At 40.0% G+C, this 22,445-nt stretch overlaps 1 protein-coding gene across 1 annotated transcript; it reads left to right on the top strand.

The window, feature by feature from the left end:
• Positions 1 to 311: 311 nt before the first annotated feature.
• Positions 312 to 22,089, top strand: LOC136447056 (116 kDa U5 small nuclear ribonucleoprotein component-like). Its single transcript, XM_066445736.1, has 26 exons — positions 312 to 408; positions 1,462 to 1,601; positions 3,359 to 3,478; positions 3,712 to 3,748; positions 3,908 to 3,986; positions 5,008 to 5,083; positions 5,753 to 5,818; positions 6,350 to 6,385; positions 6,960 to 7,050; positions 7,702 to 7,784; positions 8,626 to 8,792; positions 9,568 to 9,695; positions 10,187 to 10,250; positions 10,393 to 10,483; positions 11,146 to 11,281; positions 12,590 to 12,717; positions 13,859 to 14,052; positions 15,126 to 15,237; positions 15,867 to 16,007; positions 16,537 to 16,630; positions 16,924 to 17,014; positions 17,495 to 17,753; positions 18,192 to 18,431; positions 19,733 to 19,903; positions 20,551 to 20,658; positions 21,314 to 22,089. The coding sequence occupies exons 2-26, from the start codon at positions 1,479 to 1,481 to the stop codon at positions 21,407 to 21,409; spliced, it is 2,931 nt and encodes a 976-aa protein (XP_066301833.1). The 5' UTR covers positions 312 to 408; positions 1,462 to 1,478; the 3' UTR covers positions 21,410 to 22,089.
• Positions 22,090 to 22,445: the final 356 nt, after the last annotated feature.

Genomic DNA, 22,445 nt, shown 5'->3' with positions numbered 1-22,445 from the left:
TTACTAAAATTAGTATGGTTAGACTACCATTATTAATACATTTATGTACTGTCCCTAATCTTTTGGGGTTAGAGGTCATCACAACCAGTATTAGGGAAAAACCGTTAATACTACTAGGTATGGATGAATCTTCAGAAATCTTGTATCCAAATATTATAACTTAACTATAGGTGTTCAATCTATAACATTTGAAGTATGTTCACAACTATAAGATGATTTTTTTTAATTATGAATTGATGGAATTTTTTTTATTTAGTATGGTTATCACACCCTTTTTCTATATTAATGGATTGTCCCTAATTTGTGGGGTTAAAGGTCATCACGTTGCATGGCGGGACAGCATCGTCGGTCCAACGCGTGTTGATGAAGAAAAACTGAGAAAAAACATCAAAATCGTCTAAATTACAGGTAAGAAAGGCATAAAAATGTGTAAGAAGTTGTTTTATAGATGGGGGTCTTGTGTTGGCTTGGTTAAACGTTGTGTGTTTTCTGACTAGGGTTGTTTTCGGATGGTTCTTTGTACGCAAAAGGGGAGGGGGGCATATCGAGAAGTTTTCACAAAGCGTGCTGCAAGCTGCCGGGTTTCAGTGCTTTATATAGAAATATAAACCGATTAACAGCAACTGTATAATATGTTATCGTAGTGTTTATAGAGGCAGGGTTACTTAACAGGAACTTATTTCTGGTTATATAGTTGTGAATTATTTGTTGTAACCTGTGTGTTGTGTTTACATGTAAAAAAGATAACTGCATCATGAAGATTTCATAAATCATTTCTTTCGCTGAAGGTTCAAACTAAATCAAGGAGATGACTAAATCAACCGTACCTTTTTTGACAGAATTCCACTGGTGTAGACTTTCAGCAAAAGACTCTATGCTGATAATGTTGTTGGGCAAATTTGTATTTTTTTGGAACTCATAAATATACTCATAGCACAGCATTGTAAATTATAAACCCCTGCATCATTTTGTAGCTGTGCATGCATCAAAAAAATTATACAAACTGCAAATTTTGAAATGAATTTCGCTTTGTTTTTCTTTGCAGTGATTGTTCCACCACAAAATCATGGCACAATGAATATAACTTCCCATTATTATTGTTGTTGTTGTTGTCCTTGTTTAACGTCTATTATATCGCTAGACGTGGTCTCTTGGTGCTGTGTTACGCTTGGTTCATACGAGGCTGATGTCTCTCTAGGTGTTTAACTCTTGGTGGCTATTATAATAACTACAATATTAAAGAATTTGCTTTAACTGCAAATTTAAATTTGAATTTAGAACAATGAAAACCTAATTTCCCCTCCAATCCCCACAAATATAATTGAATTTACAGCGACTGTTTGGTCATACTCATAGGTTAAAAACCTGTGTGTTGCCTGTTGTGTTGTCTTGTAACGGGTTAACATTCCTGAATAATAATGTAGAACTGTTTGAACAATTTGTTTCTATTGTATCCTGCAGCATAATCTACAACAAGTATGGACACAGAACTGTATGATGAGTTTGGGAACTACATCGGTCCCCAGCTGGACAGTGATGATGAGTCAGAGGAGGAGGAGGAGGAGACAGAACACATCAGGAGGGTCCAGGACTATGGGGAGGTAAAGTCTACACTCATCAGTTGCTTAGCTACCAGTGTTTCCGCCAGAGGGGCGTCTTCCCGTCAAATGACGGCCTTATGTCGCTTTGGACGGCCTGAACTCAGACATAGGCCGTCCTCTTTAAAAAAAGACAAACTAAATGCCGAGAAATCGGGGAAAAAATTCGAGAGGTCGGCATAATTTCTTTGTTTTTCTTTGTTACTGCGGGCGTGGGGACGCTCTATATCGTTGGACATTCACACTCTTTTGTTTGTTGCTATTGTTAAGCTTGCGAATAATCGATGTCGGTGCCTTTGGCATACGGTGATCTCATTAAAAACCCATTTTTCAAGACTCAATCGAAGAAAGTCATCGAAGAAAACAAGGAAAAACGTAAACAAAACAAGAATTTCGCCCGTGCATTTCAGCCTATACGTCGTGATTTGCCGCGATTCGCCGCGATTCACCATCATTTCTGACCGTATTCGACACAATATATATTCCTTTGAATGTTTTTCCGTGAAAATTCTCAATATGTACCTTAGATAAATCATACTTTTCGCTATGAATTCACATAAGTCGAGTCGCGACCTGCCCCGTCCCGGGCCGTCCGCCATGTTTTTAAGCTCATTGATATGCAAGATTCTAAGCGCTGATTGGTCCGCGTCATAAAACCAGTGCTCTGATTGGTTGACGGCAAGATGTCACGTGACCACAGGGCGGGAAAACCCCTTTACACTTCAGGCGTTTTTGGTCAATATAGATGGCATTTTGTGACAATTGAAGCAGTATTATAGCGACCTTCGTAACAAATTGATTTTGAAAATTAACAAAGTCTTTTCTGATCACAACATTCAGTTACTTTGCCTGGTCAATTAATTTTAGCGGTATTGTCAATTAATTTTGCGGTACGGTCAATTAATTTTCACGGTACGGCCCTCCCCAAGTGGACGGCCTCTCAGTCGCGGTCTGGCGGAAACACTGTTAGCTACAATGCTTTAGCCTTTGGCAGCATCAGTTTCAAAGTTATGTTGTAGCAATTGGGAAAACAAAAGCTCTGCAGGACAATAGCTTCAGAGCTGCCATGTTACTAATGTTAGTTTGTGTGTACTGTGTAGTACTAGAATAACCAGGCACCCAACATAGTCAAGTAACTCATGTAGTAGAGTGGAAAATAATGTACATGTGTATGAATAAATTTTCTGTCAGTGTTTTCACTGTCCAGGGCTCTCCAAACAATCTAAAGCAAGTTAGTGCTGCTGTTCTAGGGAGAGTGTAAGGCAATTACAAGATATAATATTTAATTCCTTGGACAAGACGGTTCTTTGTTGCACAACTAAAAGATGTCTGTATCTGTATAGCCGGTATACTCACCTTTCGATGTAACACACCAGCTTTGTAGGCACACGGTGCAGCAGCAGCTGGTTATATTACACTGAACGGCCTGTCTCCCAATGTTTTGAGGACAAATTGACCATAAAGTTACAACTTCTAGAAATTCTAGTAGATGACGAACAGGTTAAGGGACAAAAAGACCTGGCTTATACCTTTCTGGTGCTTTCACTTCGGGCTAGGTGACGCTACAGAGGGAAGAATGACGCCCCGAACATGACTGATGAGTTTTTACCCCTCCCCCCCCTTATCATGGTTTATGACTGGAGTAGATGATTAAGTCCTTGAAAAACTTGTTCTTAATAACTCCAAGTATATAGAACTGGTTTGTTACAATATACATCATATATATGCTTCAGCTTGAGATGCTTTGTCTGTTTCTCTAGGATGAAGATGATGCGGATGAAGCGATGGACCAGGATGTGGAGCCCTCCATGGCTGTGGTTCTACACGAGGATAAAAAGTACTACCCAAGTGCAGAGGAGGTGTATGGGGCAGATGTGGAGGTCGGTTGAAAAGTGCAAAAGTGTTCAAAAGCTCAGTTTCCACTTAGTTAAAAAGGATTACTTTTTGATGTTTTGCTTTCAAATTGTTTTTTGAAGATGATTGTTATGCTCAATGCCAGTACATGTACTTTAATCATTGCATCAACCTAATTGTTATTCAAATTTATCAGTGTTTTATTATATTTTGTGATGATGATTATAGTAAATGTCCTGTTTTATTTTTCCCCTTTCAGACCATAGTCCATGAAGAGGATACTCAACCCTTGACAGGTACCCTTCATTTTTTTCAAATGTTCTTTTCTGAATATTTCTAGATTAGGAGAAAATTTTAGGTATTAGAAAAGAAAGATCTGGCTGAAATCCTAAGTGAATTTGATATGTTGATAAAAAGGAATCATGATAAAACCATCTTTGCCCCTTTCTCCACAGAACCAATCATCAAGCCGGTAAAGAGAAACAAGTTTGCACACATTGAACAGGAGCTGCCTCTGACAAGCTACAATATGGAGTAAGTTACATACAGTTAAATTGTAAATATCATCCTATTGGATGGTCCGTGGTCTGTGGATACATATAGAGTACAACACGGGGTATTCCGTATCACCCGAGGTACCAGCCCGACCGCGGGTCGGATCGCCCGTAGGCCGGAGGGCGATCCGACCCGTGGGAGGGCTGGGACCGAGGGTGATGCGGAATACAACGTGTTGTATTTTATTTATGTCATACCTTGGCCATACCCACCCGAGAAAACACACATTTCAATGCGGAATGCGCCAGAAGTTGAGGGAGTTTTGTGTCCTCGAACAAGAAACTGTAGCAACATTGATTCCAATCTCCGAATCCGGTATTCGAATTTCCGACGGCGGCACAACCGACGCGTTCAAAATGCGTTCGAAACATTCTATGGAAGCCTGTGTGATAACCCTCCCGAACCCTATGTGATCCGGATAGTTATCACACGGTCCGGAACACCCGTATCAGGCCCAGGCATGACATAAAGGAGCTTATCGCATCAAACCTCTGTACGTAAAAGAACCCAACATACTTATCGAGAAGGGTAGGGGTAACCCAGTGTCCTTGGCTGAAAACATTGCACTGCTACTAGTACATGTACAATGTACATTACTACTAGTAGAAGGCTTTTTCGTTAGCTAGTAGTACTCACTCACTCACTCTAGTACTAGTACTAGCTAATGAAATAGCATTAAGCTTCGTCCTCAGTCTGAGTCAATGTATAAGCTGTGATGGAAAGAAATTAAGAGCTCTTAACACATGAAATCGTATGTATGTTCATGTACTACTATGAATGAAAGAGAATATTCTTGAGAAGTATGACTCCAGTATACTTCAAGTTCATGGATCTTTTTTTAACATACAGTCAATGTGCTATGAAAGTTGAAATTGATATGACATGCCATAACAGACAAGGTCAATAAATGTCTATTAAGTTAGAATATGGTACCAAAGGTTGAGTTGTTACTTAAGAGGTAATCTAATCACGTAACTCTAATCACGTTCCATGGTTCCAGATACCTGGCAGATTTGATGGACAACTCAGAGCTGATCAGGAATGTTGTTCTGGCTGGGCATCTTCACCACGGCAAGGTGGGCATGGAAGGACTGAGTTCCATCTTAGTCTACATAGACTGGTTTATAGACTGGTAGCTTTTATCAATGATATTGACATTTCTAGATCTGCAACTCAGGCAAGTACAGAGCAAGACTGCATTGAATTCAAAATAATGGAAAATCTGGTCAACGCTTTGTATCAGTTGATCTTTGACGTCAAAATTAAACTTGAGGAAATTACTGTATGCAATATTTAGCCTTGCCGTAACTTTCTGGGTCATTTTACATGGTTTGACAACGTTTTTCTAAAACTAGTGGAAAATAACTCCATACCATTTTTCAAACTAAAACGGTCAGTAATATGCAAATATCTTTCTGTTTTGTGTGGTGATGCAAGGCCATAATCATTTAAAAAATGGATTTGATTTATAACTTCATGAATTAAAAAAGAGGCAAATGTTAGCAATACAAGCATAGGATTGTCCAGTAAATTAGATTTTTATCAGTCTTACTGTATTGTCTCCAAGACACTTAGGTTAGTGACTGTGTATGAGTTTTTTCACTGGTATTACAACCACCCTCTGCTTAGTGTAACACAATTAATATTAAAAATAATAATACATACACAGTAGTGTGCAGAACAACCTGTTGAATCAAGGGCTCTGCATATCAATTTACAAATTTTTCTGTGATGATTTTTTCCAGACAACTTTTGTGGACTGTCTGATGGAACAAACCCATCCAGATATCTTCACTAAGGAGGAGAGACAGGTGGGAGGATTTTTCTTATACGTCTTACACTTCTCACAAACAGTATGTAGCTATAACCATGTCCTTGTGGCACAAGTGTTAAGGAACCCCACATCATGCTTGAATAATCTTTTTAAAAACAGTGGAAAACAAAAAAAAATCCCACTTTTTCTGTAATTCATGTGCTCTGTTACTGTACGTTTATTTAGAACTTAGGAACGTTCTTGACGCATCCGTAGGTAAACTTCATTCTTCTCGTTGAAAAAGGGCAGTCGGATAGACGCCCGAAACCGATTTTTATCATATTTTGTCCAGTAGTAATGTTTAAATTGTACCACTCTGTTACTGTACTTTTCTATTTGTCTGTAAACGTTTAAGAAATCACTATGTATTTTGGTGACTTCTTTGAATACCTCAGTTCTTTTCTAATCATTTAAGGAACAGTTAGAGAGGAAAAATCTACTTAACCTCCTTGGTCTTCCCATGCTTTTGACATGCAGTTTTTACAAATCCTGTCATGAAAATATTAATGAATACACACTTATGTTACAGCTGAGGTACACAGACACACTGTTCACAGAACAGGAGGTAAACCATTTTCCTTTTTTCTAGAGATTTTAGTTTCTTAACACATTCACCAAGTTAAAGAACCATTAATCTGTTGTTGTTTTTTTCATACAGTACAAGCATATTCTGTTTGTACAAGCTGTTGTAGAATGAAGAACAGTAATATTGCTCAAAGTAGCACCTTTCCTATGCCTGAACCAGCAAAGTTTTTATCTGATGAATTATGTTTTGACTGCATCTGTGAGGTGTAGCCCAAAAATGATAGGCAGAAATAGGGACTGCATTAATTTTGTAGGCTTTTGATTGAATAGGTGGAATTTTTAGGATATTATCAAACCAGTCCAATACTATGAAGCAGGCCCCACCCCTTGATTGTTGCCAAAATAGAAAATCTTAGGATTAGTCCTATAGTTACAAATTTAAGTTATTGAAAAAACATTGAGGAGTTTCTGCTGTAGTACCATCTTGCTGTGTTTGCACAAGCTGTTGCACTTTTGAGTTTAAGTTAATCCATAATAGAAAACCTACTTGTTTTAGATTCCTTATTGTAACAGTTGTTACAGAATAATGTTGTTGTGCCGTTTGTTTTTCCCAGCGAGGAGTGAGTATTAAGAGTCAGCCGGTGACGCTGGTACTGCCGGACTCCCGTGGGAAATCCTACCTCATCAACGTCATGGACTCACCAGGTCAGACATGCGCTTTGTTTGACTTAAGTCTGAAATAATCCTTTAAAACACCTTCTGTTGGTCTCAGAGTACTGTAAATGTGGACATTTTTGTGGTGGTTCCATGTTCCCGTTTTCTGTGGTACATGTGACTTATTCACTGTGAACTTAAAGCTACAGCAAAAATGCTCGTTCTTTTTTTGTCGGCCTACCACCTTGTTTCAACCTTGACCTAAAGCCACAGCGAACATTCCATTTTCTAATAGAAAATAGATCCCTGCAAACTTAAAGGAATTTACAGTATCTTTCGATGCTTACATTTACAACTTTACCTTTAGTTACTTAGTATAATGCATAGCTCTCACATAAGATTGCATGATTTTCAAATACTGATACTTCTAGTGTTGTTTTCTTTCATTGGTATACAATAAACATACATTTATTTGAGTGGGTCAGAAGATCTTTAGATATCCGAAAACACTTTAGCTATGATTCACTGAAATGCAAATAGGGACACCAACATGGCGACAGGCACAGAAATGACATCACCTGAACACACTCTAATGTAAGCAATGTCCTGTACTTTCATGTAAACATTGCATGCATCTCCCAGCCTAGTGCATTTTGTTGCCACAAGAAAGCTGAATTTCTTATTTGGTCTGTCATTCTGCAGGTCATGTGAACTTTTCTGATGAGGCGACAGCCGGGTACCGCCTAAGTGATGGTGTGGTGCTGTTTGTGGATGCGGCTGAGGGGGTGAGTGTGCCAAGTAATTCTACGGTCACAATTGCGCCGGTGCCCATAGGCGGTGTAGTCCTGGCCGCATCTGAAGACACAATTTTGTCCCAATTTGGACTGCCAGACACTGGAAGGGTACCGGGTCCCACGTTGATTTTAACTCCGTGTTAAGAACTTCAAGGGTCCGTCCGTTCCCAAAAATAGCCTCGGCTGGTAGCCACATAGTGCCCTAGGAGGCCACATAGGGGTAACACCCAAAAGTAAAAAAAAAACAGCCTGATGAACTGCCTAAGCATAACTTAGGTCACAATTTTAGTCACACACTTACATGTAGGTCTTTTCACGAGGGGCACCAAGGGAAGGACAGTAGGTAAACAACATGATAGGACAAAGTATATTCGATACAGGCATATACCGTCTGAACCAGTCGTTATGTCGTCATAGTAGTATTGAATTAAATTCAATACTACTATGACGACATAACGATTATCTGATCCATTCACAAGGTTTTACAGACAATGCCGACCGAAAAAGTGACGCCACTCAGCCAAAAATCTGCGTATTTTCATGAATTTTAGCCAAATGATCCAGAAAAATAGGGAAGAAAAACCCTAGATTCAAAAATGAGTATACCGGCGCAGAGCTAGGAGTATACCGGAGACCTGCCGTTGTTCCGTTGTCTGGGAAGAACCCTGAATTTGTTTGCCCCAATTTCAACCATATTGCTCTGTGTCCTCCCACATGCTATGGGATCTGTGAAAGGTGTTTGTACAAAAGACTGTGAACTGATATCTATAGCTGTTCTTCTCTGTACCTTCTCTTCTAATGTTCTAACTATGAAATGTTTTTTCCTGATTAGGTAATGTTGAACACGGAGCGTCTCCTGAAACATGCAGTACAGGAGAGACTGGCTATCACTGTCTGCATCAACAAGATTGACAGACTCATGCTGGAGCTGAAACTGCCGCCCACCGACGCTTACTACAAACTCCGACAGATCGTGGATGAAATCAACGGTCTCCTGAGGTGGGTTAACCTTTAGCACACTGAAGTAGCTGTTTGGCCAACAATTCTCTATCGGTTATGGGGATATGCAGGAGGGAGAAGGTTAAGCCACAGTTTTACATGTATATGAAAATGATAATTATCTTTGCCGAGAAGATTATGTTTTCGGTTACGCCAGCTGTAGGATGGGTCTATATGTATGTCAAGAGCATAACCTGAGAAACCTTTGATGGATTCTCATGATTTTTGGTAGGTGTGTAGTGGTTGTGCAAAGGAAGGTCAAGTTCAAAAATCATTTACCTGGTTTGTATAAAATTCAAGATATGGCAATTTCTAATCTTTAACAGCACTTCTAGGAAACTAATCTACTTGAGAAAAGTCTGTAGCATAAGATGAGACTACAATATGTGTATGTACTCAGTACTATAATCATTGATTTCGAAGGGATTTAATTTCACAGAATAAATTAAAAGGAGGTTTTTTAGTGCTTCAAGTTCGCAGGCAAAACAATACGGTAACACAAAAACACATATTTGCAATGTCGTGCTTTCACTGTTAATGCAAAGATATACCGCAAACATTTAAATATTTACAGTACTTGTTCAGTCTTAACATTAAAAGTATCTGATGCATTTCATGCTTAAAATATACTTGCGATTAAATAATTTCCGTTTTCTGTAATGGATGAGTCTTATAAATAAATTTAGTAATAGTATTCACATGTGTTTAATGAACAGTGTCACTTATTTTGCATATTGCTGTTTGGTTTTCTAATGTTGAATTTTTCCTTTCCCAGTGTGTACTCTGAGGAGAGTGAACCAGTTGTGGTGTCCCCCCTGATGGGGAATGTGTGCTTCGCCAGTTCCCAGTACAGGTTCTGTTTCACCCTGCAGTCTTTCTCCAAGATATATGAGGACACATACGGTAAGACCTTTCACATAAGAATATCATCATCATAACATTTCTTACTCATAGATCAAAGAGTTGAAGCATACACAAAGTTCAGCTAACATCTACTAACATAATTCCACCAGGGTCCATAATTCCGCCACCCTGAAAATATACGTTCAAAAAGATCCCCAACCCAACGTCCCCCAGTATAATGCACTCCTGTACATGTATATATCTTAACTGTGCACCTAGGTGGTGCTGCACTAGAGATCTCTCAAACCCACTGTTTTTCAAAGTGGCGGATTTATGTAACCCGGCGGATTTATGTTAATGGTGGTTACTAGTATTCTCTATCACATGAAAATCTAAGTTGTCTATTTTTTGTTACACTTTGTACAAAATGTTGTTTATCGTGGAAAGTTGCTTAAAAAGTTTATTTCGTTTATCGTTTGCCAGTTGATTTTTCCTTTGATATTCATGATAGTTAAATATGTGAATATCATACTGTATTGGATCTGTTTCAGGTGGTTTCAGCGCAAAGGAGCTGTCGCGACGGTTGTGGGGAGACATCTACTTCAACTCAAAAAGGTGAGAAAAAAATCTTTGCCTTTGTTTTCAGTTTCTTTTTAACCAGTAAAAACTTGATGGAATCATGTACTTGGATAAACAAATAGGTATAGCTAAGTCACATTCAGTTGCTATGATTTTTAACATTGTTGTTGTTTTGTAGTCGCAAGTTCACCAAGAAGCCACCAATGAGCACGTCCCAGCGCAGCTTTGTGGAGTTCATTCTGGAGCCGCTGTACAAGATTTTTGCACAGGTAAAATACCATAAAATGAAATGTGTGTGTTTGTGTGTGTGTTTGTTTGTGTTATCCCCCCTCTCCTAGATTGTTGGAGATGTAAACCCTCCCCATGCCCTTGAGGAGCTGGTTTGTCATGACCTTTACACTGTTTGTTGCCCCCCTCCCCCTGTAGATGTAGACTCGACCCTCCCCTGTGCCCTTGAGGAGATTGTTGTGACCTTGACAGATGTAACCTTGACACAGTTTGTTTGTTGCCCCCCTCCCCCAGATTGTAGGAGATGTGGACTCCACCTTCCCCTGCCCCTGAGGAGCTGGCTTGTTGTAACCTTGACAGATGTAACCTTGACACAGTTTGTTTGTTGCCCCCCTCCCCCAGATTGTACGAGATGTGGACTCCACCCTCCCCTGTGCCCTTGAAGAGATTGTTGTGACCTTGACAGTTGTGACCTTGACACAGTTTGTTTGTTGCCCCCCTCCCTCAGATTGTAGGAGATGTGGACTCAACCCTCCCCCGTGCCCTTGAGATTGTTGTGACCTTGACACAGTGTGTTTGTTGCCCCCCTCCCCCCAGGTTGTAGGAGATGTGGACTCGACCCTCCCCCATGCCCTTGAGGAGATCGTTGTGACCTTGACAGTTGTGACCTTGACACATTCTGTTTGTTGCCCCCCTCCCCCAGGTTGTAGGAGATGTGGACTCCACCCTCCCCCGTGCCCTTGAGGAGCTGGGTGTCCACCTGACTAAGGAAGAGATGAAGATGAACATCAGGCCGCTGCAGAAGCTCATCTGCAGAAGATTCTTCGGAGACTTCACAGGTACTTTTGCAGTGAAAAAATTAACTAAATTTTAACCTTCAAAAAAATGTCATAGTAAAAAGGACATGCAGTTTATACAGGTAAAGTTATCATAGTTTTAGCTTTTATTCAACATGTACAATGTACTGTAGGCCTAAGGACTAATGCTTTAGTAGCAAGTCAGATGGCAAACAACAGCTTCTCAACCCAGAAGTATGATCCTTTACACCTGGACTAAGTATAATGTATGAGGTAGCTTCAGTTGTTACAATGCATGTGAAAATACCCAACACACTTATCGATTGGGGGTGACCCGATGTGCTAGGATCTGAACAGGCCTTGTCTCAAGCATTCTTTGCACTTCGAGGTTGACCAGCTTGAAAGAAAAAAAAAAAAAAATGCAAATCCTTTTGTCTTTTGAATACTTGCAGGCCTCGAAATTAACTTTTTCCCCTACTGTCCCAACATTGTCCCAAAAGTGAATTTCAACCGTCCCGAAAGTGTCCTGAAGTGTCCCAACCAGGGCCAAAGATATGAACTTAGTGTGGGGTCTGCATTCAGTTCCAGAGGTTCATGTTCAGGTTTGGACCCATACTCAAGTCAGGACCTGAGCCCAAGCCAATCTGTGTTAGAATATTTTTTTTTAGTTATATACAAAATTGTGTGTTGTAAAATAGAAAATTGCATGAAATTTGAAAAATAAAATACATACAAAGGTATATACACTCAGCAGTAAACACAAGTTTCAACAAAGTTAACAACCAGAAATATTGTTAACAACCTGAAATAATGTATTTTAAAAGGTTATAAAAGAAAAAGCATAATTCTGCAGAGTTTAAAGACTTCATTGATGCGGTGGCTCTTGGGGAGGTAGAATAAATCCGAAAATGTTTGATTTCTAATCTTGCAGGGCAAACCTTAATCAAGTAAATGAGGTGTGACCATCCCTCTGCTGACCCCCTGTCAGGGGAGCAGACATGTGCCACAGCCTAGCTGGGACAGGCTTTCCTTTCACTATGCTGAGTGATAAATGATGATTGATTTTGAGAAGACTGGTACCACACCAAAAACAGTGGGTGGGACCAGTATACAGTTTCACAAGGGAAGAGCACAGTGGCACTCAGGAGCCCTGATTGTCCCAAATATGTCCCAAATTGATTATTGAGTTGTCCCAGGTCAAATTTTGGTGGCCCCGGGACATAGGGACATAGTTAACTTCGAGCCCTGACTTGATTGAGTGCTCCACAGCCGACTGACTGACTTCTGGCACCAAAAACTGAATTTTTGTCATTTTTCTCATGGACATGATTTTGTCCTCCTGTTTTGCAGGTTTCGTTGACATGTGTGCAGAACATATCAAGTCCCCGTACTCAGCGGCGCGTACAAAAGTGGAGCACACCTACACAGGACCGCTGGAGAACGAACTGGGAGACGCCATGTTGGAATGTGACCCAGAGGTAGGTCAGGTCAAAGGTTGTCAGGTCAAGTGAGGTCACAATGATATCTCAATGAGGTCTTTGTTACAAATGTAAGAGGTTGGGTTCAAAAGATTTAAAGGCAGATCAAACTTTTAAGTTTGAATTAAAATTTCGTAAAGCATACTGCAGTATGTTAAATATACCACTAAGACCAATTCTGACTTCTTTTACACTAGTCCATCATAGATAAGCGTTTTTACAATATTTGAAATTTGCTGTGTGGTGATGTAATACTGGCGATGTCCAAAGACCTTTGACCTTTGTGACGTCAGATTCCGAGTCAGCCACACCTGCACCATAGGCATTGCTCCAGACGCCATTCCTCCGACTCGGAATCTGACGTCACAAAGGTCAAATTGCTTTGGACATCGCCATTATTACATCACCACACCGCGAATTTCAAATGTTGTAAAAACGCTAATCTATGATGGACTAGTGTAACTAAGTCAGAACTGGTCTTAGTGGTATATTTAACATACTACAGTATGCTTTACGAAATTAAGTTTAGCCTGCCTTTAAGGTGATGATCATAGAAAGATAAGTAAAAAAAATTTCTCTTTTTGCCACATTATAGATGTGAAAATGTGTTTTATGGAAACCTGATATTCAGGCATATGATTTGTAAATGAACTGTGCCAAGCCATATTCTAACACAGTAAAGTCATAGTCTTGTAGACTGACTTACAGAGAGATATTCATAAATTTTGTTGATATCCACATGACTTAAGGGAGTAACAGTACTGTAATCTTAAAATCAGTTTCAATACATTGTCATATTATCCAGGATAACACGTGGTAATACAATTGTAAAATTCATGGAGGAAACACCTTGCATTCACTAGCAAATGTCATCTGAATTGCAATATTTCCTTCTTCAACAGGGCCCACTCATGTTACACACAGTTCCGAGTGTAATAAGATATATGGAGGGAAACACCTTGCATTTGCTTGCAAATATCCGCCATTTTCTGTCTTCAACAACAGGGCCCACACCACCAAGATGTACTCCACTGAGGATGCCACGCAGGTCCTGGTGTAGTAAAATATATGGAGGGAAATACCCTGCATTTACATGCAAATGTCAGCCATTTAATTTCTAAAATGATTTTTTCCCCAACAGGGTCCACTGATGTTACACACCACCAAGATGTACTCCACTGAGGATGCCACGCAGTTCTTGGTGTTCGGCCGCGTCATGAGCGGAACGATCCACGCCAACCAGGACATCCGCGTGCTCGGAGAGAGCTACACCCTGGACGACGAGGAAGACTCCAGACTGGTGACCTGCGGCAGGCTCTGGATCTCAGAGGCCAGGTGGGAAAGATCCGGATCTGGATTTTCTGAGGCTTTTTTTTTTACATTTTGAGAAAGGGTCATCCACTAGCAACATGAAGTTTAGATAGCTTGACTACTCACATAGTGTTTTGCTAGTTTGTTCCTTTCTAAAAACAAACAAGTCTATGTTTTGAATGCCATTTTTTTATTGGCTTAACTTAGGGAATACTGTATTCATTTCTTGTTTGTGGAGATTTTAGAAGGGTTTTAAGTTTGTGGTGTAGCACAAAAGCACATTTTAGTGGTGTCATAATTTTGAAGTGTAGAGGCACCATGAAAACGTGAAACAAACATGAAAACTTGAAACAAGAATGAAACCACTGTGGCTATTTCAAAATACGATAACTGGTTAGGTTATAAAAGATCTGAATACAGATCCAGGAGTTGTAAAGATTTTTCACCTGAGTGCTGAATGTATGTATTGCAAGTTTTAGTTGTGTACATGTACTATTAATAGTGTTATCTAAATGCTATACTAAGATTGTCACCTGTGGGCTAACAGTGCATACATGTATTTATGTCATGCCTGGGCCTGATACGGGTGTTCCGGACCGTGTGATAACTATCCGGATCACATAGGGTTCGGGAGGGTTATCACACAGGCTTCCATAGAATATTTCGAACGCATTTCGAACGCGTCGGTTGCGCGGCCGTCGGAAATTCGAATACCGGATTCGGAGATTGGAATCAATGTTGCTACAGTTTCTTGTTCGAGGACACAAAACTCCCTCAACTTCTGGCGCATTCCGCATTGAAATGTGTGTTTTCTCGGGTGGGTATGGCCAAGGTATGACATAAATAAAATACAACACGTTGTATTCCGCATCACCCTCGGTCCCAGCCCTCCCGCGGGTCGGATCGCCCTCCGGCCTACGGCCGTCGGGCGATCCGACCCGCGGTCGGGCTGGTACCTCGGGTGATACGGAATACCCCGTGTTGTATTCTATATGTCTCACATCGTACATTTGTAAATATGCTAAGAGCATGTACTGTCCTAGGATTGTTATCTGTGTGTTAACACTGTTTTCTTATTTCTTGCCTGTCGGACCCAGGTACAAAGTGGAGGTGAACAGGGTGCCTGCTGGGAACTGGGTTCTGATAGAGGGCGTCGACCAGCCCATCGTCAAGACATCCACCATCACAGAGGCCAGAGGCAACGATGAGGTACGGCTGGGATTTTTTTCTTAGGGATAAAGCACGATCCAAAAATTTCTGTATCTATATAGCCGGTATATCTACCCTTTGGCGTAACAGTCACCAGCTTTGCAGGCACACAGTGCGGCAGCAGCTGGTTATATGACATTGAATGACCTGTCACACCTAACCTTTGTACATCTAGCTGCAAACATTGTTTAAAGTTAGTGATGATACTCCTACAGTACTTGATGGCAACGAGTTCCACTCTACGATAGATTTAGAGAGAAACACATTTTTGAACACCTCAAGTCTGGGTTGATAAACTTTCAAAATTGGTACTTGAAATCTTGACTATCTCATATGTTGCCTATCAGTGTAACATAAAAGTTTTTCTTGTAATGCAAATCTTAAGACCGCTCGCAATGTTTTTGTTTTCACAGTTGTTGCGAGGACCTCTTCACTTCAAATCATGACACCGCAAAAATGTGTTGCCATTATACATGTATTACTACGGCACTAAAGAAGTGTTTCTACAGCACTACATAAGCAGCAAACTTTAAAATAAGCAACCCAAAAAAACTTTTCCACTACCGTAATTTAAGATAAATGAATTTACAGTAATTGTTTTCCTGATTTGCATATTTTATTTCTACCAGGCGTACATCTTCCGAGCCCTGAAGTTCAACACCAGTTCTGTCATCAAGATCGCGGTGGAACCCGTCAACCCTTCCGAGCTGCCCAAGATGTTGGACGGACTCAGGAAAGTCAACAAGAGCTACCCGCTCCTCACAACAAAGGTAAGGCTAGCACTGGTGGAACTTGAAAGCCTCTGGAAAGTGGTGGCATGTAGACATTTGTACTAAGTTCTCTTGTAGCTCAGCCTAGCAAGGGTTAAAGTAAATCTATTATATTTAAAGTCCTTTCCTCACCATTATGGTATAAAGTGTGGCACATGTCTCCAATTAAATTGTCAAAGCTGGGTGAAAGCTGTCTTTTGGAAAAATCTCCTTATTAGGTGGTTAGTTTTCCTGTGTGAAAGCTCTTTTTCCGACATCGATGAAGGTTAGACAGCTAGGTAATAAGATACGCAAGCTAACAGATACTCAAGCAACTGGGAAAAATGTGGAAACAGCCAGACATTTCATACAGCATTCACTGGTGTCTTTCATGGAGGTCTTTTTTCTGCGGATGCTTTTTTACTTTCTGTGGCTGCTTTACCCACAGAAAGTGTAATAACAAAATGTGTTTAAAATATGTGTGTTTTATGTGTGTGATATGTCATTGTTATGCAACTGCAGCTGTCTAATAAATTCCTATGTTTACCAGGTTGAGGAGTCAGGTGAACATGTGATCATGGGCACAGGAGAGCTGTACCTGGACTGTGTCATGCACGACCTCAGGAAGATGTACTCTGAAATAGGTACGTTTCTTCTAGTCTGTTAAAATTCAAGTCATCATTTCCCCAGGCACGTCAGTCAGACCTGTTCTAGACATAGCCTCTGCATAATGACCACCTGGGCAATTGTGTATTTTATCAAAGAAAATGGTGAAAATTTTGACATTTTGCATTGTCTTAATTTGAATCTATGCTTTAGAAAAAAGGCTAAACTTTATACCGCTTAAAGTATAAATGTAAATATTAGTGCTAGATATATGTCATTTAGCAACACAGATGAACTTTCATGCTTGAATCTATGCTGTTCTTGTGTACAGACATTAAGGTAGCAGACCCTGTTGTGGCCTTCTGTGAGACAGTTGTAGAGACGTCATCATTGAAGTGCTTCGCAGAGACGCCAAACAAAAGGTGAGGCTTCAATATTGTATTGTAAATGCATTTATGGCAGCTATTTCTGTACAAATAACTGCTTATGGTATCGGTAGATGATATTTTGAAACAGCTTTTATTTATTTTGGAAACTTCTTCAGCTCAGTACAGGATAATTGATAAAAGTCTCAACTGACAATTTAGCATAGCATGTTTGTCGTACTGTAAAACTTGAAATGTTTGCAGTGGTTTTATTTCTGCATTTTTTCACGGTGACCACCACAAATACATGTATGTGCTTGCAGTGAATTGTTTCAACTAAAAACTTAGAACACAGCAAAAATCTTGAAGTTTTTTCCTTTCCGACAGCAAAAACAAATTGATTTACAGTCGTCAAAGGCCATTCAAGGCTGAAAAAGTCTACAGTAGAGACAGCCAAAATTGACTCCACTCATTTAAGATCATACTAAAACCCATTCCAGTTACAGTTTGTTTACTAATATTTCCCCAACTCCACAGGAACAAGATCACGATGATCGCCGAGCCGCTGGAGAAAGGTCTTGCGGAGGACATCGAAAACGAGGTCGTACGCATCACGTGGAACCGTAAGAGGCTGGGAGAGTTCTTCCAGACCAAGTACGACTGGGATCTGTTGGCCGCCCGGTCCATCTGGGCCTTCGGTCCAGACAACACTGGACCCAACATTTTGGTGGACGACACTCTGCCGTCAGAGGTGGACAAAGGGCTGCTCAACTCTGTTAAGGACAGCATTGTGCAGGTCAGGATCAGTTTGTTTGTTTGTTTTTAATTAGTAGTTCTGTGTTTGTAATAGAAAATAGATAACTTGATAAAATCCCTTAAGAGTCAGATGTTTAAGTCACCTCAGTCTGTACCGTGAACTTATCATCACCGTGAAAAAATTTGTTCTTATTATTTATGATTCCTTCACTCATCCGTTCTGTAATTCAAAGTTCAGTGAAAATGTCTATTTTCCTTACACCATGAAATTTTGCTACTGTGAAGATAAAGTGAATTACAGTATACAATTAAAGAAATAAAGACATTAATGTGTCTAAGTGTTTATATAAATGGATAGGCATAAGCAGAAGGATAGGTAGATGCAGAAATACATAAAATAATTGATGTGAGTGGCCACGATTCAGGTTCTAAACTAGAATCAATAGTCAACCAAAAACATCAACGCAACATTTCACAGGGGTTCCAGTGGGGCACCAGAGAAGGTCCGCTGTGCGACGAACCAATCAGAAACGTCAAGTTCAAGATACTGGATGCCGTCATCGCCGGGGAGCCCCTCCACCGCGGGGGCGGGCAGATCATCCCGACGGCGCGCCGTGTGGCGTACTCCGCCTTCCTCATGGCGACCCCGCGTCTGATGGAACCGTACCTGTTTGTGGAGGCTCAGGCGCCGGCAGACTGTGTGTCAGCTGTGTACACGGTAGGTTCAGTTTTGTTATCTCCATGAAAAATGGAGATATAGTTTTGGGTGTGTCTGTTTGTCTGTTTGTGTTTCCGCACTACTGTAGTCAGCATAACTCAAGAACCTCTTGATGGATTACAATGATATTTGGTATGTGGGCAGGTGTTGTGAAGCCGAAATTCAAGGTCGATTTTGGGCCCCCTGGTATGTGACCTTGGTACTGCAGCAGAACTTCAATTATGTGTATTGTTTCTTTTGACATGGACGTGCTGTGGTCTTCATTTTTGGATGGCTGATAGCTTGTGATGTAATAAAAAAGTCTTGTAGGTTTGGGCCCCCTAGCAGCTTGTTTTGTTTTGCTGTTGTTTGTTTCTTTGTTTAGTTAAATCTTCACGAGCGATTCACATTGTCATCGTAGAGTCCAAGAGTTCATAAAACATGCATACATAGCAGTACCGATTGCCACTTATCCATACAATAGTAGTATTTGTTGTGTTTTCAAAGAGAAAGGGTAAAAAAGTGTATTGCATATGAGAGTGTTTCAATTCAACATCAAAATGCATAGCTGCAAAAAATAAGAAAAACCTATGGTTTTTGCAATATATATGAGTCACAGATATGATATGGAATGGTAAATACATGGAGACACATTATAATCTTAAACCTTACCCCTGCTACCCAGTTCTGTAAGCTATGCAAATTTGAGGCCAAAAGGGTAATTCAGCATGAAGAAGGTTAATAACTGAACTTCTTTAGTACAAGTTCTTTTACATGTATTTAAAGGCACCCAAAGCATTTTATGAGGCTTGAAAACTGGAAATATTCTAGTTGCTGTAATCTTAATGAAATTGACAATTACTGCCACTGTTAACCACATGTACATTTGCGTTCAGATTTGTTATCAAAAGTGTGCAAAAACGGCACAAAAATAATCTACATGGTGATCTTTTAGTTTCACGCGCCTACTGTACATACTGTAGATACCATATACATGTAGCCCCACCCACCTCTGTCAAAATGTAGAAACGCAAAATTAAAACATTAAAATGCAAACATTTGACGGACATGCAGTCACTCTCTCATTGGTCGAACAGCTAATTGTAATGGACAGTCAGGATCAGTCTATTAGGGATTGGATTTCCTATCTGTTCTCACCACACAATGACATCACAGCTTTGCTCCTTTAATGTCGATATGTAAATGGTATTAATAGTGTTATTGAAACTTACTATGTGTAGGAATGACTAGAAATTTGAGTTTTTTTAATCAAGTTTCAATCCTCATTTTTTTCATCCTTTTTGTCTCTTTGTTGTGCTAAGGTACTGGCCAGACGAAGAGGTCATGTGACCCAGGACGCACCAATCCCAGGCTCTCCTTTGTATACCATCAAGGCGTTCATTCCCGCCATTGATTCGTTTGGGTTTGAGACGGACCTGCGAACGCACACCCAGGGTCAGGCCTTCTGTCTATCGGTCTTCCACCATTGGCAGGTAAGTCATGTTCCTCAAAAAAAGTTCTGAAACGTCTACACACCCATAGCCAACCACCTATAGCCATTTTGAATACTGTAAATGCAGAATTGTTCGCGGTGGTTTTAAGTTCGCGGTTTTCGCGGTAAGCTCTTTGCTGCGAACGTAAAACCACCGCAAACATTTTTCCGATGGTGTTCTTGTAGCGCTACTTTTTTTCAAAGGCAAACTCTCTCCCTATTGCAAAATTAAAACCACACAAACTTACATGCATTTACAGTACCTTATAACAGTCCTGTTTCTGGATGCCAAGTTTAGGGTTTCGAATCTCTGTCTGGACAATGTAGTTCTGAACTGCTATACACTGTATGTATGCTGCTTGTAAGAGTAGCAGCCATTGAATGGGCATTTCTCAATCTGTCTGCTGTGTTCAAGTGTTATGTACAATATTCAAGACTAAGTACACAATCATGTACTAAGAGTAAGTCAAAATAAACCAACTTTGTTCATTGTTCCCCAAAGGAAATGCAGGTACATGTAACAACAAAGGTGTGAAAATGTGATTTACTTGATAATGTTACAGTAATAGTTATTGGCAACTCCTCAGGGGAGGAGGCATTTCTCATGTTTGGATGCTTTGTTTAAAATGCTGTTTCCTACCCCTCCAGATTGTGCCTGGTGACCCCCTGGACAAGAGTATCGTGATTCGGCCTCTGGAACCCCAGCCTGCCACGCACCTGGCTCGGGAGTTCATGATCAAGACTCGACGCAGAAAGGTACGGATATGGTCACTTCATATATAGAATGATAGACAATACAATGTACATTTTGATCCTTAAGCACATTCTAAAGGAGCTGATTGGACATCCTTAATGTCTTGTCCCCTATTGCAGAAAGGTAAAAAAATGTGGCTTCAAAGGCCGAGAGTTAAGGCTAGTGGGTACAGAATTGAGAGGTTACAGTCTCAATTTCTTGCATTTCTTGCAAGATGTTCTGTCTTTGAGAAAGGTACTTTCCATGACTTTCCTTTCTCCACCCAGGTGTAGAAATGGGTACCTGACTTCAGTTGTAAAAATCGGTGGAAGGAGAGCAATGTTCTCCGCCTTCCAATACTGTGTCCTAAACCCACTGCCTCCATAGCCTCAAAAAGTCTATGGAACCTTTACTGTTAAGGCCTACCTACCATTACTACAACATAAGGCCATGTTGATTTTGATTATATGGATGACATCCTCTGATGCAAGCTTGTGAAGCCAAAAGAAAGTTTTGAAAAAAAAAGTTGCCTTCATTATGAAATTTTTTCTGACAAAAAATTGATGCTCTCACGGATGTCATCCATATATTAATCAAATCAACAGGGCCTAAGATACTAATAGTTTGAAACTAACAGCTGTCATTGTTGATGTTTGACTCTTTTCTATTACTCCATAGGGTCTGAGTGAGGATGTCAGTATCAACAAGTTCTTCGACGACCCTATGTTGTTGGAGTTGGCCAGACAAGACGTCATGCTGAACTACCCCATGTAGAGTCTCGCCTCCAGACAAGATGTCATACCAAACCCCATTTGGACCCCCACCAAAAATTCTTCAGAAGACAATATACAAAAGATCCCTTTTGCAACCTTACAACATTCCTTGATAATATCATGATATGTACAAGGCTCAAGATGTGATATCTATCTTATAATAGAGCATACGTATGTCTTGAGATATCTTGTATATTATGATTCTAGCTCTTTGTCTTAGGTAGATTTGACAGTAAGGTGTGATAAATTTCTTAACCCCTGCTGTAAATAGCATCAGTCTGTGTGATAAAAAATACAATAAAGCAGGCTCCATTCTGAGGTGTTGCCAAAAAAACAAGTATAGAAACAGATTGTTGTAGATCACCTGATTAAATCACTTTGTATTCTCACACAAAAACAGCCCAAGACGTAATTAGAGAACTTCAAGGCACTTTATCTATTGTGTCAATTGTAAACTAAGCTTCTTGCAGTTTGAATGACACTTTTTTTGTTCTCTTTTTAAGAAGCCAGGAAACAAGGAAATGTGTTGGTGTTGCCTAAGTTTGCATTGCACTGAATGCTAACATGATGTACATGTAATTGTAGTTACTTACATGCAGGCAAAAGTGTAAGGATAAAGATTTTGTATTGGTACTTATTATTCAGTGAGGAATAAATTTGATAAAGACTTGTACAAAACTCTTCATGTGTTTGAGTCCTGTTTTTTAACTGTTATGCTGACAATATTCCTTTGCCAACAGTGTTAAGTAAGTCTGGTGCCTGTATCACAAGGTAAGGGTATTGAATTAGTCTCTCCTTGATTCCTTATTAAGTTCCGTATGTTAGCAAACAAGCATGCTATTGGTAAACTGCAGGCCTTCATTGCTTTCGTTTTTCTTACTTCTTTGTAATATTTCCTGCTAATGCTTCAACAAAACTTTGTAATGCTGATGATGATTATATCCAATTGTTTGAAAAAGCAATTATTCTTAGCAAAATCAGCATCGACTTGGTTAGATAGTCTTCTATCATACTTATACATCTCAAGCACAGAATGA

The sequence above is a fragment of the Branchiostoma lanceolatum genome, chromosome 13 (assembly GCF_035083965.1).
Source record: "Branchiostoma lanceolatum isolate klBraLanc5 chromosome 13, klBraLanc5.hap2, whole genome shotgun sequence".
NCBI lineage: Eukaryota > Metazoa > Chordata > Leptocardii > Amphioxiformes > Branchiostomatidae > Branchiostoma > Branchiostoma lanceolatum.
The sequence above is the reverse complement of the archived record's forward strand: the minus strand, read 5'-3'. Positions and strand labels throughout refer to the sequence as shown.

Excerpts from the sequence above, each read along its gene's own strand:
- LOC136447056 (XM_066445736.1), top strand. The coding sequence starts at position 1,479 with ATGGACACAGAACTGTATGATGAGTTTGGGAACTACATCGGTCCCCAG. Across the intron at positions 10,484-11,145 it reads TGTACAAGATTTTTGCACAG|GTTGTAGGAGATGTGGACTC; the intron begins GTAAAATACCAT and ends CCCCTCCCCCAG. Across the intron at positions 15,238-15,866 it reads AGGCCAGAGGCAACGATGAG|GCGTACATCTTCCGAGCCCT; the intron begins GTACGGCTGGGA and ends TATTTCTACCAG.